The sequence below is a fragment of the Periplaneta americana genome, chromosome 16 (assembly GCF_040183065.1).
Source record: "Periplaneta americana isolate PAMFEO1 chromosome 16, P.americana_PAMFEO1_priV1, whole genome shotgun sequence".
Classification (NCBI taxonomy): Eukaryota; Metazoa; Arthropoda; class Insecta; order Blattodea; family Blattidae; genus Periplaneta; species Periplaneta americana.
The window spans coordinates 168502392-168519360 of record NC_091132.1 but is presented as its reverse complement, the minus strand read 5'-3'; the positions used below and the strand labels follow the sequence as shown (position 1 = coordinate 168519360).

The window sequence follows — 16969 nt, the reverse complement described above, 5'->3', positions numbered from 1 at the left end:
ACGAGTCCACTGCAAGAATGATGGATGTCATTTGGAATACATTTGAAAGAAAGCAACTGAAAGTTTGAAATGCTTAGTGCTCAAAGCTTAACTGTGATTTTCCGATCATTACTGGACAATGACTATCAGTGTTAATGCCATATAACTCTCTATGTACATTCTATATGTCTTAAGCTATGCATTGACAGTCTCGGTTCATTTTCGACAAGAAAGTGACATCCATCATTCTTGCAGTGGACTCTTCAAATGTAAAATAAGGAACAAATTTGATCGGAGAATCATTACTTGGCCTGCAAAAATTTGCTGATCAAACCTGACGCGAACAAATAAAATATAAATTGTTGTTTCTGCAACAAGAATGTAAGTGATTGCCAGTCATGCTCCACTTAACCATCAAACAAAGTCCGATCATAAATGATTAAAGTTTCTGCAACTAAAAAAAACAATCTGAATATTTTAATGGGCCACCCTGTTTTTGCTTTTGTAATTAATAAGTATGCGGTCTTCTAAACTAAACGAATACAGTACCTTACCTGTATGTCAGTTGTACGGCACTGATGATACAACAGGAAAATAATATAACATAATTAATAGTAGTCAAGTCAAGACATTACTTCAAATAATATAGTAAACTATGTTGAGACATCAAGGCTGCCGTGATATTCGTATTTCATATGTCGAAGGCATTAAAAATGTATATGAAAGTAAATAATTTTATCTCCAACGGAAATTTTATAGTAACAAAAAACTGTACCATAAAACGTGGTTTATCTTAGTTACAATCAGGGTGCGAATTATAATTTCTGACGGGGGGGGGGGGGGAAGAATCCTAAGATATAGAATACCTCGTTGGCGTTGGACCTCGGACTCATTTCGCCATCATTAATTCACATATCATCATTCATACAATAGCCCGGGTTAAGTTCACGGGTCCACACCTGTGGAGTAACAGTCAGCGCGTCTGACTGCGAAACCAGATGGCCCGGGTTCGATTCCCGGTCGGGACAAGTTACCCGGTTGAGATTTTTTCCGGGGTTTTCCCTCAACCCAATACGAGCAAATGCTGGGTAACTTTCAGTGCTAGACCCCGGACTCATTTCACCGGCATTATCACCTTCATATCATTCAGACGCTAAATAACCTAGATGTTGATACAGCGTCGTAAAATAACCCAATAAAATAAAAAAAAGTTCATGGTATGGCGTGCTGTACTTGTACAAGAGCACAGCGGTTCGGCTACCCAGTTATTCACAGAATAGGAGTGGTAAGCACAATAAGCCTCAGGCTGCAGTGCAAGCCTTCGGGGAAAAAAATGGAGAGATGACATTAAAGATTTCAGAAGATCGCACATATTCTTTGTTACATTCAAAATTGCTTAAGGTAGTTGAGAGACCTGACACATTTTCAGAACCATAGTGTGAAATTTCTGAGGCTTAACAGAAACTGACAATTCTATTGAAGACTGTGCACAAAAAAGAGAAGAAGGGAATTTGGGAACCAAATCTGTTTGAAATTACAGTTCAGATTTCTGCTGCAGAGCTTCAGAAGCAAAGTTAGTTCAATCAAAAAGTATCCCACTCCTAGTATGATAACAGTCTGCCGATCTCTGTAATGGTACCAGAAAGGAAATTGAAGTAAGTTAGCTATCTTTACATGTCAACATTTTATCACAGTCTAGTATATACAGTCACGAAGCTTGAGTTGTGAGAGTGCTAGGAACAACAGACTGTGCCGATACTATTTCGCATTGTCTGTAATGAGGTGATATTAGTATTTAGTAGTATTAGTATTTATTTATTTAACCTGGTAGAGATAAGGCCGTCAGGCCTTCTCTGCCCCTCTACCAGGGGATTACAACTATAACATGAACAATAAGATTACAATTAATATTAAATTTACAATTACAATTACAATACAAATTAAAGTACGACAAGAATACCTGATTAATTAAAGCTAGACATTTTATCATAGAAGTTAGGAACAAAGAATACTTTTGTATTTACTAAATTACAAATTAAACCTACAATAACAAAATTCTATAGTGATGAAATTACCGGATATTGAAATATTTTGTGATAGATTAAGAGAACTATTTACAAGAAACCATGTATGAACGAGTCTCAATTACTGACCAAGTGCCTAGTAAGTTTGCGTTTGAATTCAATTTTATTTCGACAGTCCCTGATGCTAGCAGGTAACGAATTCCAGAGTCTTGGCAGGGCTATTGTGAAAGAGGATGAGTATGAGGAGGTGCGATGGGATGGTATTGTTAGTATTGTTTCATGGCGAGAGCATGTGTTCAGATTGTGGTGGGAAGAAAGGTAAGCGATCCTAGTGGTTAGCAACTACCTATGGATGAATATTTACTACGTATTTAGCTTCGTGACTGTATATACTAGACCATACCTGCACAAACAGCGCTCAACGAGCGCGCGCACTCCTTCGGAGCAGGAGAGTGGTGTTTACAGCTCGCCGAAACGGAGAGGAAGATACGTCAGAATGACATAGACTTGCTATAGGTAGAGGAGAGGGAAACGACCACTCAGCTATCTAGTGTGTAGGCCTATTCTCAGTAACTGTTTCACGTTGCTTACCTACTGCTACAATACAGTATGGAGGACTCTTAAAAGACGGAACATAACATTTAACATTTAACGATTTACAGCTCGGACTTATTGATCTTCAATGTGACCTAAGGGCTAAAGATCGTTTGAATACTACTACTAGCCTGGTTGAGTTTTACAAGACTAAACATTAGCAATAATATCCACGACTACACAGGCTGGCTGTGAAAATGATTGCTATGTTTGGCTCAACATTTATATTTATGAGCAACGGTTTTCTATAATCAACTTTAATAAAGGCAGACATCGAACATCTGTAACTGATGTTTCATTACGATCAGTAGGCTACTGTTCCTTTCAGCTGCCAACAGCATAAAACCTCGTTTTGATGTACTGATAAATAAAAATATAACAAAAGGATATTGTACATTTAAGTAGCTATAGAATTTCTATTACTCGTGTAAAATAAATACTTCATTGATTAATAATAGTCCGTTCATTCATTTCATAAGCACTCGTAATAGTACTTCCTTTTGTGTATATCTTGTTCGAGATACATCCCTTGTTCCAGTCCACCCTTATACAGAGCGCAGCTAATATCTGCATTCCACTCATGAGCTGTGAGCGCAAACCTTGTGCAGGCCTGTACTAGACTGTGGCTTTACTGTGAACAATGTTCAAGTTCCATTTGTTTATATCTATGGTAATGTACAACTTTTTCCTCTTTGTAGTGGATGAATTAGAATTTTTTTTCTGCAACGACGTTTTTTTTTTTTTAATTCAGTCTTATCTGTGGAAATTGACTTCAAATGTTTCTTGTGACGTCTCCATTTCTTTGTGAGATGTTGCCAGCGTGTGCCTCATTGACTGCTTTGAATAGAAGTATTAAGCACTGTTTCATATATAACATTAATATAATCCGTTTTATTGACAAAAATATTCTTTTGCGTGCCAGTAAAATCGTTACGATCCTTAACCCTCGAATGGTGGCATGGATCAGAATAATGGTCCAGTATTTAATTTACGATTGGTGATCCAAGATGGCAGCACTTACTGTATCTGTCATCTGGGTACCTTCCGTTTGTATATTTCTCACCCCTCTCAGCTGTAACTGACAATGCAGAAAGCATTTTTTTTATTATATTAATCACTCGTTGGGGGAAATGTTATAGGTTATGTATTTACGTATATTGTCGTACTTAAATATATAACCTGTAAGTATATTGTCGTACTTTACAAATTACGTACGAACGCTACGTTGAATCTGAGTATTCAGATGATGAGGAAATGGAGTTACATGAACATATTTTGTTAATGAAAAGAAAAAGTAGGCCTAAAATAAAAGCCAGATATATCTGAAAATCACATTGTATCTTACGAAAATAAGAGCGAGTTTTGGCCACTGGTTTCGATTTGAATGATGATACGTTTAGGCGTTATTTCAGGTTGAATAGACCTCAGTTTTTTGCCATTCATGATATGATAGAGGATTCTTTGCTATGTTCTGATTAAAATTATGTAAACTGTTAAGACATATAGATACATTATTTCAAATGTTTAATTAATACTATGAAATCTCATCAAAATAAAATATAGCCCTATTTATTTTCAGATAATCTGATATTTGTCTCCAGATTTCTTCTTTAAGTTTCGTGTTTTTCAGTTTTCATCCCGTGTGTCATATAAATAGGCCTACAGGTGACATCGTACAAGTTCGATAAGTTTCTGACTGCAATTATCAGCCATCTTTCCTCATTTTAAATAAAAACAATACAATTCATCGTCACCTGTGATATCATTTTCTACATTCAATCGTCATAAAGAGTATAAATGTCAAACATCTTTGATAAATGTGTGAAGAAAATTCGCTGAGCTACCGATTCCAGCGAGAAACTCGCGCGAGGTTTTTGCCTCGAACGAGAATCTCTTCCAGTGCACAGTCTACTATATACAGTCGCGAAGCTTGAGGTGATTTTTTGCAAATCTCGCGATAAAGCGCTCCAAGCGGTTAGCAACTAGAAACAATACACTGTCCACGGTCGACTTTGGATTTAGAGTGGACTGAGTCGTATTTCCATCAAGTGCTAGGTCGTTGCGTATTTCGCATTGATTCTCGTGAAGAAAATCCTAACATCTATTTCTTATTTTACTTCTAGATGCAAAAAGTGGTTAATAAACAGCAGGAGGGAAGATCTAATGACAAAGAATGAAGCATATCTTTATAATAATATAAAGTTTTGCTCTCTTCATTTCGAAAACACACAATTTATGAATGATAACAAAAATAAATTAATCTGGAATGCAGTTCCAACTTTATTTGATGTTTCAAATAAACCTGTTCTGTTATTATTACCTGCAGCTGAGAAACAAAAGCTTTGCACTAATTCTACGTCTGTATCAGCTGATTCCTTGAATATTTGTATTTTCAGAAAACTCAGGCCTACTTCTTTTTTCAAAGGATATGTTTTTAATTATAGCTGTTAATTTTGTTGTTATTTTTATTTGTTACTTTACTAGAGACGTAGAAAAAGTAAGTCTGTTACAATAAAATTTATTGATCACGTTTTATTTCCTATTCTGGTGTGATTATTATTGCTTAACCTCAACCCACTTTAACTACATAAGCCTGCACTACAAGTACCAGTACACGTAAGTTACTCCCATTAATTCATATTTCCATTATTATTGTTATTATATTATTGTTGTAAAGGAAAATGCGAATTAATATTTATTGGTTTCATAGTTCATTATCGTTATAATCCTGAATGAGTGAAGCGATTATAGTAAATTTCAGTTCGTTTTGCACAAACAAAAATAATATTAACCTATTTCTTGCAGGTATCTTCGAGTTTATGGTGGAATTTAATATACTTCATTAAAATAATAAATGAACTTTATCCATTTAATATTTCAATAATGGAAGGAAGGTGTTAATTTTTCCTAAAGAACACGACAACGAAAGTGTAACATATTTTGTCATCTGCTAGGAGAGATCTGTGATGATGAGGCCATAGTAGCGATCCTAGTGGTGGGCAAGTACCCATGTTTGCATTTTTACTACATATTGAGCTTCGCGACTGTATATAGTAGACTGTGTCCAGTGTGTGGACGTCCATTTGAATCCATGTTATCAGTTTTTTTTAATTTTCTCGCTGGCGAAAACTCTGCAAGTGTGTTACGGGCCTTATGCGTCATACAGGCATCATGTACTAAGGGACATCAAGACAATTCAGAAGAAATCAGTATCCAATCCTTTAAGCGGTAAGCTTTGCTCACACACAACTATGACACTACGAGTTGCATTATCACCATTTCAATTGCATTTCTATAACACTGAGTCTAAATAATCAAGAAATATCTTATTCTCTTCGTTGTGTGTGTAAAAACTCCTAAGTCTGAATTAATGAGACAGATTTACACTTAAGCTTATGTTATGAATAAAAATCACACAAGTTTTCAAAAGCGCATGACTGTGCTATGATTAATGTTTATGTTAAAATCATTGGTAGAATACATATTTCCAATTACACAGTGTGTTAAAATCAGCAATATACCGTAAATTTCCGCAGATAAGTTGACCTTCAGATAACACGTACTATAAATTTCGAGCAAACATTATAGTTTTAAGTTATGTATATCTCCAAAATAATAAGTGTTATGGGAATAAATAAAAGTAGAGTCATAAAATCCTTAAAAAAGTTCCGAATTTCTAACGCTATGGATTGCAAAGAGAACAATTTGTTATGGAATATTGATGACTAGCAGAAATCAACTCGCCTTGCCTCGGACGACGAAGTGATCATTTCGCTGAAATTTTATATTAGTAGCGATTTGTTGTTTTCTATAATAGTTTCAGTGTAGAATTTTAGTGTTTCTCCGTTTTTTTTTAATTTTTAACTTTATAACTTCCGCTATAATGGCGAATTGCCACGGTAGCTTTGAACTATGCCGTTACATTTACCACCAAATTTAACTACATACACAATGTAGCCAACATAAGAACATGAATTTGGTCTGTGGTGTCGTTAGAAGGAGAAATTTGTTTCTTTTTCTCTCTACCTCCTTCGTTCTGAACATTACTGTTGCTCTCATTATTGCAATGATTTTTCCCTGGACCACCAATTTGCTTGGACATTTCTATATAGAAGGTTAAGACAGATCTTACAAGCGATCTCCAGTTACTAACAGTATGGTCATCAAAATTGTGTGTCCGTTTTATTTCGAACTAAAACCTCTCTCGCATTTTCTTTTGTTTCACCACGGCCAAATGGATTTATCTCTTCGGTATCGATGTTTCTATTCGGTCATGGCCTTTATGATAGTTTTTGTTTCGTAATATTGATAGACGGTAATATAATTAAAGCGGTGAATAATTTCATGGCCCTAAAAGTTTTTTTTTTTCCGTAAAAGGCTAGGTATTTTCTCTAGGCCACAAATAAAACTGCCACGCGGTCATAATTATGTACTTAATGCTTTGGTGAACATTAACAGGAAATTTACTTTCCGTTATTTAAATGATATTCCGTGAACCACACCTTTTCCCTCTTTATTTCGTTGTCATAACCTACTTTAAGATCTTACTACATAAGCATTTTCTTTTAGTGCATTCAAAACATCGTCGTTGTACTGCATAAATCTTGCACTCGACTAATAGAGTGATTTATTTAAGAATATAGTCGTGAATTTTACTACCACCATTTCGATTGTCTTCTGTTTGACATGGCTTGGTACGGCCCGGTGACTAGTGGCCAGCAAGTAACGTCGACTATCGACAATGCTCTGCCGAGTGTATTATCCAGTTGTTCCATAACTTCTTTACTGTGTAACTTTTCACGACATTACCTGCCTGAACTAGTATAGAAGTGTTATCCTTCATTATCCAAAGCCTAGTATCTGTGATATAAGATGAACCGGCTGGGTAACTTTCGGTGCTGGACCCCAGACTCATTTCACTGGCATTATCACCTTCATTTCATTCAGACGCTAAATAACCTAGATGTTGATACAGCGTCGTAAAATAACCCAATAAAATAAAAAGATGAACCGTGCTTTAGAGGTTATTTTCTATGATACAACTAACGCCTGATTTGCGGAAATATACAATAAATTACTAGGGAATATAGATTTCTGTAAATATAATCCCTTCCAGCACTTAGCAGCATAGAGATCTTATGAAGAAGAACGATAAATATATTCTGACCCTAAAAAGAACAAAAACTCAGATCAGAACTGTACAACTGTGCATTATCTAAAGTCTAAATTCTCCTCAGTTTATATCATTAGATGTAATTATCTGCAAAATGATGTAATAATTCTGCAGTGGTTGGGAGAAGTGACATAAGTCAGTTTTCACAAACCTTTTTTGATAATAATTTATTGACAACTTACACTAGTTTACGTCGATTTGATTTTTTTGTGTATAAATTATTGTAATATGTATTTTTTTTTTCAAGCGAGCAGATGTTCCGTAAGTTGTCATTCTCTTTGGTGTGATGAACGAACAGCGAAATGTAAAATCATTCCACAAAGTAAATTCCTATTTCACACATTTTCGCTGCCGCACTACTGTCATAATTTTGCAAATGCATGCTGAGTTACTCTATCCTTCGTCCAGCAATGCATGCCAGTTGGAGAGAATCACATATCGATAACGTGTTGTTGAATCTCTTTAAACAGTATCGATTGTTAAAAAGTCACACGTAACATACACACAGCTAACAGATCCTGCTGCCATTCGAGTATCAACAGATGTATCTTGTGATAACTGACATCGTGAAACAAAACATGATCAGTTTTTGTGTACCCGTAAGTGAATTTTGAGATTACTGGATACTGTAAAACCTTTCCCACAAACATCGCATTTAAATGGCTTTTCGCCGGTGTGCTGGCGAACATGTATTTTAAGATAACTTGAGTCAGAAAAACATTTTCCACAATCACTGCATTTGAAAGGCTTCTCTCCTGTGTGGAGACGCGAATGGATTTTAAGTTTTCCCGACTGCGAGAAACATCTGCCGCACTCGTTACACTTGAATTCCTTCTCGCCCCGGTGGTGACGCTCGTGCACCCGGAGATATCTCGAATCGGAGAAAGACTTCCCACACTCGGTGCACGTGAACGGTTTCTCACCGGTGTGCTGACGGGCATGCACTTTCACACGATCGGACCTCGAGAAGCACTTACCGCAGACATCACATTTGAAGGGCTTTTCGCCTGTATGTTGGCGGGCATGGCGCTTTAATTCACTTGACTGCGGAAAACATTTCCCACATTCTTCACACTCAAACAGAAACTCCCCTGTGTGCATGCGCATATGTTTCCGTAAATTCTTCATTAATGTGAAACTTTTCCCGCAATCATCACACTTGAATGGTCGCTCCTCAGAATGAATCTTTAGATGTCTTTCCAGAGACAAAGAACTCGCTAATATCTTGTTGCAAATATTACACTTTTGTGTTGAACTGTCTTCTGCGCTGCTCTGAACTGAATGGTCAGGCTTCAGGCTGCATGACTGCGCCTCCACGTTGTCTTCTTGTCTGCCTGGATAATGGCAGTCACTAGAACTCTCACAGCCAGCTTCCTCTGAGGAATCAGAATTTTTGGAACTCTTCTCTGTTATCATATGATCTTCTATAATTCTGTCGTATTGTAATGGCATTCTACTGTCATGGGTAACTGCAATCCTACGGTACAAATATACTATCAAAATAGAATATATATTCAAATGAGAATTGACGCCAATGTCATTGCATCACATGAATAACACTGAAGTACTTGAGATGAATAGTAAATTTTGGATTACCAGTCATTATTTTGTGTACAACAATGTAAATTAATTCAACATGTGACAAAATATCTCCGTGAAATACTCAAATATATGGCACAATATCTCCGTGAATTACTTAAACATAAAACACAATATCTCTGTGAATTAATTTAATATGTGGCACAATATCTCCGTGAATTACTTAAAACATATAGCACAATATCTCCGTGAATTATTTCAAGATAAGGAACAATATCTCTGTGAATTACTTTAATATGTGGCATAATATCTCCGTGAATTACTTAAAACATATAGCACAATATATTCGTGAATTACTTCATGATAAGGAACAATATCTCCGTGAATTACTTCAAGGTAAGGAACAATATCTCTGTGAATTACTTTAATATGTGGCACAATATCTCCGTGAATTACTTAAAACATACAGCACAATATATTCGTGAATTACTTCAAGATAAGGAACAATATCTCCGTGAATTACTTAAAACATATAGCACAATATATTCGTGAATTACTTCAAGATAAGGAACAATATCTCCGTGAATTACTTGAAACATACAGCACAATATCTCCGTGAATTACTTCAAGATAAGGAACAATATCTCCGTGAATTACTTAAAACATATAGCACAATATATTCGTGAATTACTTCAAGATAAGGAACAATATCTCCGTGAATTACTTAAAACATACAGCACAATATATTCGTGAATTACTTCAAGATAAGGAACAATATCTCCGTGAATTACTTAAAACATACAGCACAATATATTCGTGAATTACTTCAACCTATGACACAGTATCTGCGAAACGTTACATGTGTTTATAGAATCGAAAATCATGGAAAGTGATTATAGCACACGTATTTGACGTAATATAAAAAAATTTACGTTTCTCTTATGCAATATTAAGCAAAGAAGATGATTTTCAACAAATGAAAGTAGTAGTGAAAGTTCAAGTTCCTCTTATGAAATTTCAGTATGCCACTGGCGTAGGTCAGTCGGCAAAGGAGTTTGCCTTCTGATCCGGAGTTGGGCTCGGGCGTGCGCTTCGATCCTCTAGGCCTCATCTCGCCAAATTCTATCTTGCTCTCACCAATTCCATTGACGCTAACTACCCTAATAGTTGATACAGCGTCGTTAAATAACTGAATGTGATACAAAAACATAACGGACTATTCTTCATTTGAGTCCCAAATAGTTGAATACAATTAAAATGCAGCAATAAATTATAAAATTGCGTCCTACGTCATTATTTAAATGAAGTATCGGAAACCAGAGACAATGGAAGACTTCTGACCCACCACTCACCTCTCTGATAAAATTTGATCCTCCTCGAGAATCACTTCCTGCTTCAGTTCGTCTTTCACTGCGATCATGCTAAATGGGTCCTCCTGCAAAAGAAAAGGAGAGAAATGCGGCACTATTTTCTGAACTAGCCTATCAATTATAATTATTTACGTTGAAAACCTAAATTTAAAATCTATGGAGGGACAAAATTCTTTCAGAAATTTAGAATGGTACTGTCAAGTTTTCCATAGCAGCATTCTAGCTCCACGTATATTTCTGATGATCATGATGGTGGTTATTATTATCATTAATGTTACACACCATTGATATACACAATCCCTTTTGAACTTTCTTACCCCTTTTCTTACCATTCCATCACTCATAGCTGCAAGTTTGTGTCATATGGACGGAGTTTTTAATTTTTTTTAGTAGGTTATTTTACGACTCTTAAGTTATTTAGCGTCTATATGAGATGAAGATGGTAATGCCGGTGAAATGAGTCCGGCGTCCAGGACCGAAAGTTACCCAGCATTTGCTCATATTGGGTTGAGGGAAAACCACGGAAAAAACCTCAACCAGGTAACTTGCCCCAACCGGGAATCGAACCCGGGCCACCTAGTTTCGCGGCTAGACGTATTTAACCGTTACTCCACAGGTGTGGACATGGATGGATATATTCTATAACTAGGTTCTGATTACTCTAATAAGGAAATAAATATGATTAATATAGATTTGCACATAGAGCAGATATTGAATTTCCTTGTTTCATTATTGGAATAAAAATGTCGATGTTAAAAATGAGAAGAATATTAACTGCTGTATGGAGATCGATTTGACTTTTTTTCCCTTAACATTTTTAATGTCAAAAGGAAAACAGTTGAAGAATAGTAAAAAGCGGTAGACTCGACTCACCACTGCTTCACACTTCACCACAGCAAAAGTAAATGGCGCTGGTGTTTCCTCGAATTCCATCTCTGATGTGACATCATAACTGTGGTCCACGCATTCAGTCTTTACCCGAGATAAGTCCACATTTAATAAATTCCCATCCTGCGAAATATAAAGACGTCATAAAAAAAGACAAAACACTAGCTGTCGCAGTGGGGACCAATGCGTACTAATTTCCCTTGCAGACTGAAAGAATTCCTAATATATATATATATATATATATGTGTGTGTGTGTGTGTGTGTGTGGTAGGAGTAGCTCCTAAAAGGCTAATTTGGCCGTCTCTTCAGTGTTGCCAACTAATACCAGATATCACTAATGTGGGTAAAGTCACATTACCATGTACTGTAATAATAGTAATAGTAATAATAATAATAATAATAATAATAATAATATTTCTAAATGGTTAAATAATAATTGTGATAGAGTATATTTTCCTCCTGGACCTCTCGCACATTATGTTGGTAATTAATAGATTAGTATGACCTAATATTAAAATGAAGAGTCCACTGCAAGAATGATGGATGTCATTTGGAATACATTTTGCAGGAGAAGCGATTGAAAGTTTGAAATGCTTAGCGCTCAAAGCTTAACTGAGATTTTCCGATCATTACTGGACAATGACTATCAGTGTTAATGCCATATAACTCTGTATGTACATTCTATATGTCTTAAGCTATGCATTGACAGTCTTGGTTCATTTTCGACAAGAAAGTGACATCCATCATTCTTGCAGTGGACTCTTCAAATGTGTTTTGCCTGATAACATGAAATTCATTAAACACTTTAAGATTCACGACATCTAACCTAAAAATGTATTTTATTATGTAACCCTTCGTGCATATATGCCTATCTATGTTCTTCGTGTTGTTTATCTAGTCTTGTTTCAATCAGTCATTCAATACGGAATAATAGGATGGGGTCGATTGACAAAGACTGCCTTAACTCCATTAATATTACTACAAAAACGTATCATCAAAATTTGTCTGCATAAACCACTTGATTATCCGATAAAATTTATTTATTCTGAATTCCAATTACTAAAAATTGAGCAAATATATACTCGTAAACATACAGTACTAATTTATTTTCACAAAAATCGAATGAATTTTATGACTGAGAAACATATACATAACACCAGAAGAAATGTCTCAACTCTTTTGGCAGAACCTAAATGCCACACTACAGCTGGATTAAGACACAGTAGGAAGTATGGACCAAGACTATGCAATTCAGTATTGAAAAATAATCCAGACCTAAGCAATCTACACATTCATAAGTTTAAAAATAAAGTGAAAATGTTTGTATGATATGTGATAAATTTTATTATTATTTTAAGTGTTACTAGCATTATATGTTACTAATATTTATTGTATTTATCTGATGCATGTAACCTATAAGATAAAACATTGTAATAAATATATATAGTTCATTTTCTTAATTAATAGCAGTGTATATCTCTAATAAATGATTTCTTACCATCGCCACAGATACACTTGATTGTACTTGTCACTATCTGTCTCACTAGAGAATTATTGAAATTTATATTTTCCCCGCCATCCATAAAGTATTTTGATATGATATCTCTTGCACAAAAGGGGAGATCTATAACTGAAACTTGATTAATATATTTCAGTATTATTTGTATTTATCCTGGTAATAATGAACAGTTTGACTCGTAGACATTTTGTTTTTCAGCATTAACTTCCCATGATTGTACGAGAAGATTCGAAGAGAACGGCAGTTACGTAGACTTTCAGCTCCCCCCTACTACCAATAATGCACAACACAATGTCAATACGGCGGTTGCTGTCGTCTGCGATACAACGAACTTTTCCGTTGATTTTCGAGTTCATTTTTTTTTTCTGGTTATTATATGCTTATTTAAGTTGTGTTAACTCTCGCTAGTGATTTTATATTTTATTTTATCCGTGTTAGTATTTATTTTATTATTGTAAATATTTTTGTTTTATTACTATTATTATTATTATTATTATTATTATTATTCATGAATTAATTTGTATTACTATCTTTGTATCATCTCCGTCACGGACATTCTATTATTATTATTATTATTATTATTATTATTATTATTATTATTACTATTATTATTATTGTTACTATTATTTATAACATCAACATTATTACTGATCCCTGTAAAATTTATGTAGACTACTGGACTGTACCCGAGCACGAGCATATGCTCATTTCGGGTATCTATTCATATGTATCATTTCAAATGTAAATTGTAAATAAATATGAATTTGATCACGTGAAATTATTAGGACGAATTCCGAAAACAGAATATTTTCAAATGTATTACCCTACTTAAAATATATATACTAAGTCACTACCATGCTATTTTTTTCTCTTGGACATTTTAATAAACACAAGGGAAGTGGGTAGGCATTAGGCACACAACACACATTTTAATAAATATCTAAACACTAAGAAATACATTTCTGTCCATTAGCCTCGTGCAAGTTTCATACCAAGTAAGCCCGTAAGTACAGAGAAAATACACCATGTCTTTCAATTTACCTGTGATAAATGCCCCTTGTGTTCATTTCTGTTGTCACTTGTTTGTACAGCCAACGGGTCAACCTTGGGATCCATTTTCATTCCATCCATCACAACTGAAAGAAGTCATTAAGAAATAGACATCCATTTGCAGGATGTGACATGCTGTTTTACAACATGTTACTTTTTCTGACATTTCGAAGAAATTTTGGAAGGGATTATCCAGTAAACAAAAGAATGGGACATGTTTGGTAAAAATAATTATTAGTTATGTGAAAATCTACTACTTGGAGTCTCAAGAGGTGCACATGCATTGCTCACTAAGTAGCAGGGTTATACGAGTAAAGTTCATGAATTAGCATTACCAAGGATAATAAATTATTTAAATATATATACAGTATAGGCCTACAACAATGTTCTTTGTACAGTTCTATTTTCAAAATAAAACGGTAATTTATCTTAAGAAAACATATAGTAGTTTAGTAATAGGTTATTTTACGACGCTTTATCAACAGCTGTAGGTTATTTAGAGTCTGAATAAGATGAAGGTGATAATGCCGGTGAAATGAGTCCGGGGTCCAACACCGGATGTTACCCAGATTTGCTCATATTGGGTTGAGGGATAACCCCGGAAAAAACCTCAACCAGGCAACTTGCCCCGACCGGGAATCGAACCCGGGCCACCTGGTTTCGCGGCTAGACTCGCTAACCGTTACTCCACAGGTGTGGACTATGAAAATATATAATTTAATTTATTTTCATATGAGAGAACTATTACACATGGACTTTGGAATATATTGAAGTCAAAAAATAAAATATAAACTTCTGAATACACAAAACAAAATAAACAAAAACATGTCCAATTTTTATGCAACAGTCATGTTTGTACACTTTGATTATTTACACCTTTGAAAAACAATTAATTTCTTGCAGTATAAACTTCGACTTTATTACTGCTTGGCATCTCCTTCTCATTCATTTTACGAAGTTTTCACACTGTTCTGGTTTGATTTTAGCCCATTTTTCTCTCATTGCATGTTTGAAATCCTCTAAACTTCTGCTTTCTCACACTCCTTTTCAAAATTTCCGACAAATGTTCGATGGGGTTTAAGTCTGGTGATTGAGGTGTCCGGAGTTGTAGTGATATGTTCCATATGAGTAAATTCTTATTGATTTGAGCAGTAGGCCTACGTTTATCGTCATTGTCCATGTTGGAACATATACACTAGTGGCATTTCCATTTTTTGTGCACTCTAACATTTGACCTTAAAGTGTTATTGTACACATACTTATCCATAATCCCATCTTTGAACTCAATGTTCCCCACACCATTTGCAGACATCCACTCCCTTGTTTCACTCTAGCTAATGTGTTGTTTCTGTCGTTATCTGTGTTGGGCTTTCTCCACAAACAATTAATCTTCATGATGAAGTTTGTGCCATCAAAACAAACCATCATTTCTCCAGATAACAGCATTCAAGCTCAACAATTGTGCATTCTTCTGCAATTCCAAGACAGAAATGCACGCCGATTCTAGGTCAAAACATTTGCTATTAAATTACTGGTCAGCTTTACAAGAATATCGCCCTCTACTAATTTGAGCAAAAACGAGCGATGGGGTAATTTCGAAGATTTTGGAAGTGAATTTGTAAGAGATTTCTTGCAGAGATGGATTTCAAAGATTAAGTATTTTAGAGGGAAATATTTAAAGTAAAGGAAATTGTTCGGAATCTAGTAAACTACGTTTGAAATTACAGGTGCAATAATGGAAGTGGAAACTTTCAGGTTTCTAGTGAAGGAAAGGAATATAGGGACATAATACGATGTAATGTGAAGAACATAAACTTGTGTTAATTCAATAACTACTGGAATAGAGTGACGCACAACAAATAATAATAAAATAAACACAAAATTCTTAAATTGTTACTTCGTATCCATGTTGGCCAATACGTTGGCAACATCACTACACAAAAATCACCAGACTTTGAAAATCCTGCAGATTCGTATATGCAAGGCATAATTAAAACGTAAAAATAACTTGTCACAGATTCGTGTACTTATACAAGACATAACAAAAGCCTAAACTGACCTGTCATAGATTCGTATATGCAAGGCATAGCCTGAGTATATAGTAGCGTGAAACTTTCGCAGTCACCAAAGTTATAATGGTATTACAGACAATGTGGCCAACTGGACGGAAATTACGGAATTTCAATGTAGGGGACGGGAAAAGAATGGCATTGACGGGCGACGGATTTTCTGGCAGAAATTACGATTCACATCGTCCTTTTGACTTTTTTAGCTGCTGATATTTGTAATTGTTTCATTTTTGGTGAAATGTAGACTAACAAAGCACATCAACTGCAGAACTAGAGGCAGATGTGGATGAATTATTATTTTAATCAAGATTATTAAGGAAGTTACGTTAATATTTGCTTTCATTTGTATATAGATATATTGAGTGGCTCTTACTTTTTTTTTCTTTCTTTCAATTTTGACGGATTTCCAGGTGAAAGACTGACTGGGATATATATTATTTGAATACGTACAAGTAACCTTCACTGATCGTCAAACAGGTAACAAAATCCACAGTGAAAATCCTAGTGAAGGGAATAAATTGAAGTAGGAAAGGAAGTCTCATTGGCAACAGTAAGGTATTTATATGAATCCTATATTTCAAAACTGAGCGTCAGGTATATGGCTACTGTATCAATGTAACACAAGAAATACTCACTTCTGTAACAAATTCCTCTTAATAGTCTAACTTAAATAATATAACTCACCTGCTTGCAACGAATTGATACAGATCATGGCCTCCTTGATACAGCTTTAACTTTCCAAATAAGACTCCTTCGACATTTGA

At 35.1% G+C, this 16969-nt stretch overlaps 2 protein-coding genes across 6 annotated transcripts in view; both read right to left on the bottom strand.

The window, feature by feature from the left end:
* Nucleotides 1-688, bottom strand: part of LOC138691858 (oocyte zinc finger protein XlCOF22-like) — a 31574-nt gene extending 30886 nt beyond the window's left edge. For all 4 annotated transcript variants that reach the window (XM_069814404.1, XM_069814403.1, XM_069814405.1 and 1 more), the window contains exon 1: nucleotides 534-688. The gene's annotated coding sequence lies outside the window, so the exon portion shown is untranslated. The remainder of the gene's footprint in view (nucleotides 1-533) is intronic.
* Nucleotides 689-5315: 4627 nt separating this feature from the next.
* Nucleotides 5316-16951, bottom strand: LOC138691856 (zinc finger protein 664-like). Of its 2 annotated transcripts, none has more exons than XM_069814399.1 (5): nucleotides 16890-16951; nucleotides 14128-14222; nucleotides 11553-11690; nucleotides 10662-10744; nucleotides 5316-9247 (listed from the first exon to the last, which is right to left on the bottom strand). In XM_069814399.1, exons 1-5 carry the CDS (start codon nucleotides 16915-16917, stop codon nucleotides 8353-8355), a joined length of 1239 nt encoding a protein of 412 aa, XP_069670500.1. In that variant the 5' UTR covers nucleotides 16918-16951; the 3' UTR covers nucleotides 5316-8352. The 2 variants fall into 2 exon arrangements, with proteins under 2 accessions (XP_069670500.1, XP_069670501.1); XM_069814400.1 differs by having other exon boundaries at nucleotides 16841-16948.
* Nucleotides 16952-16969: the final 18 nt, after the last annotated feature.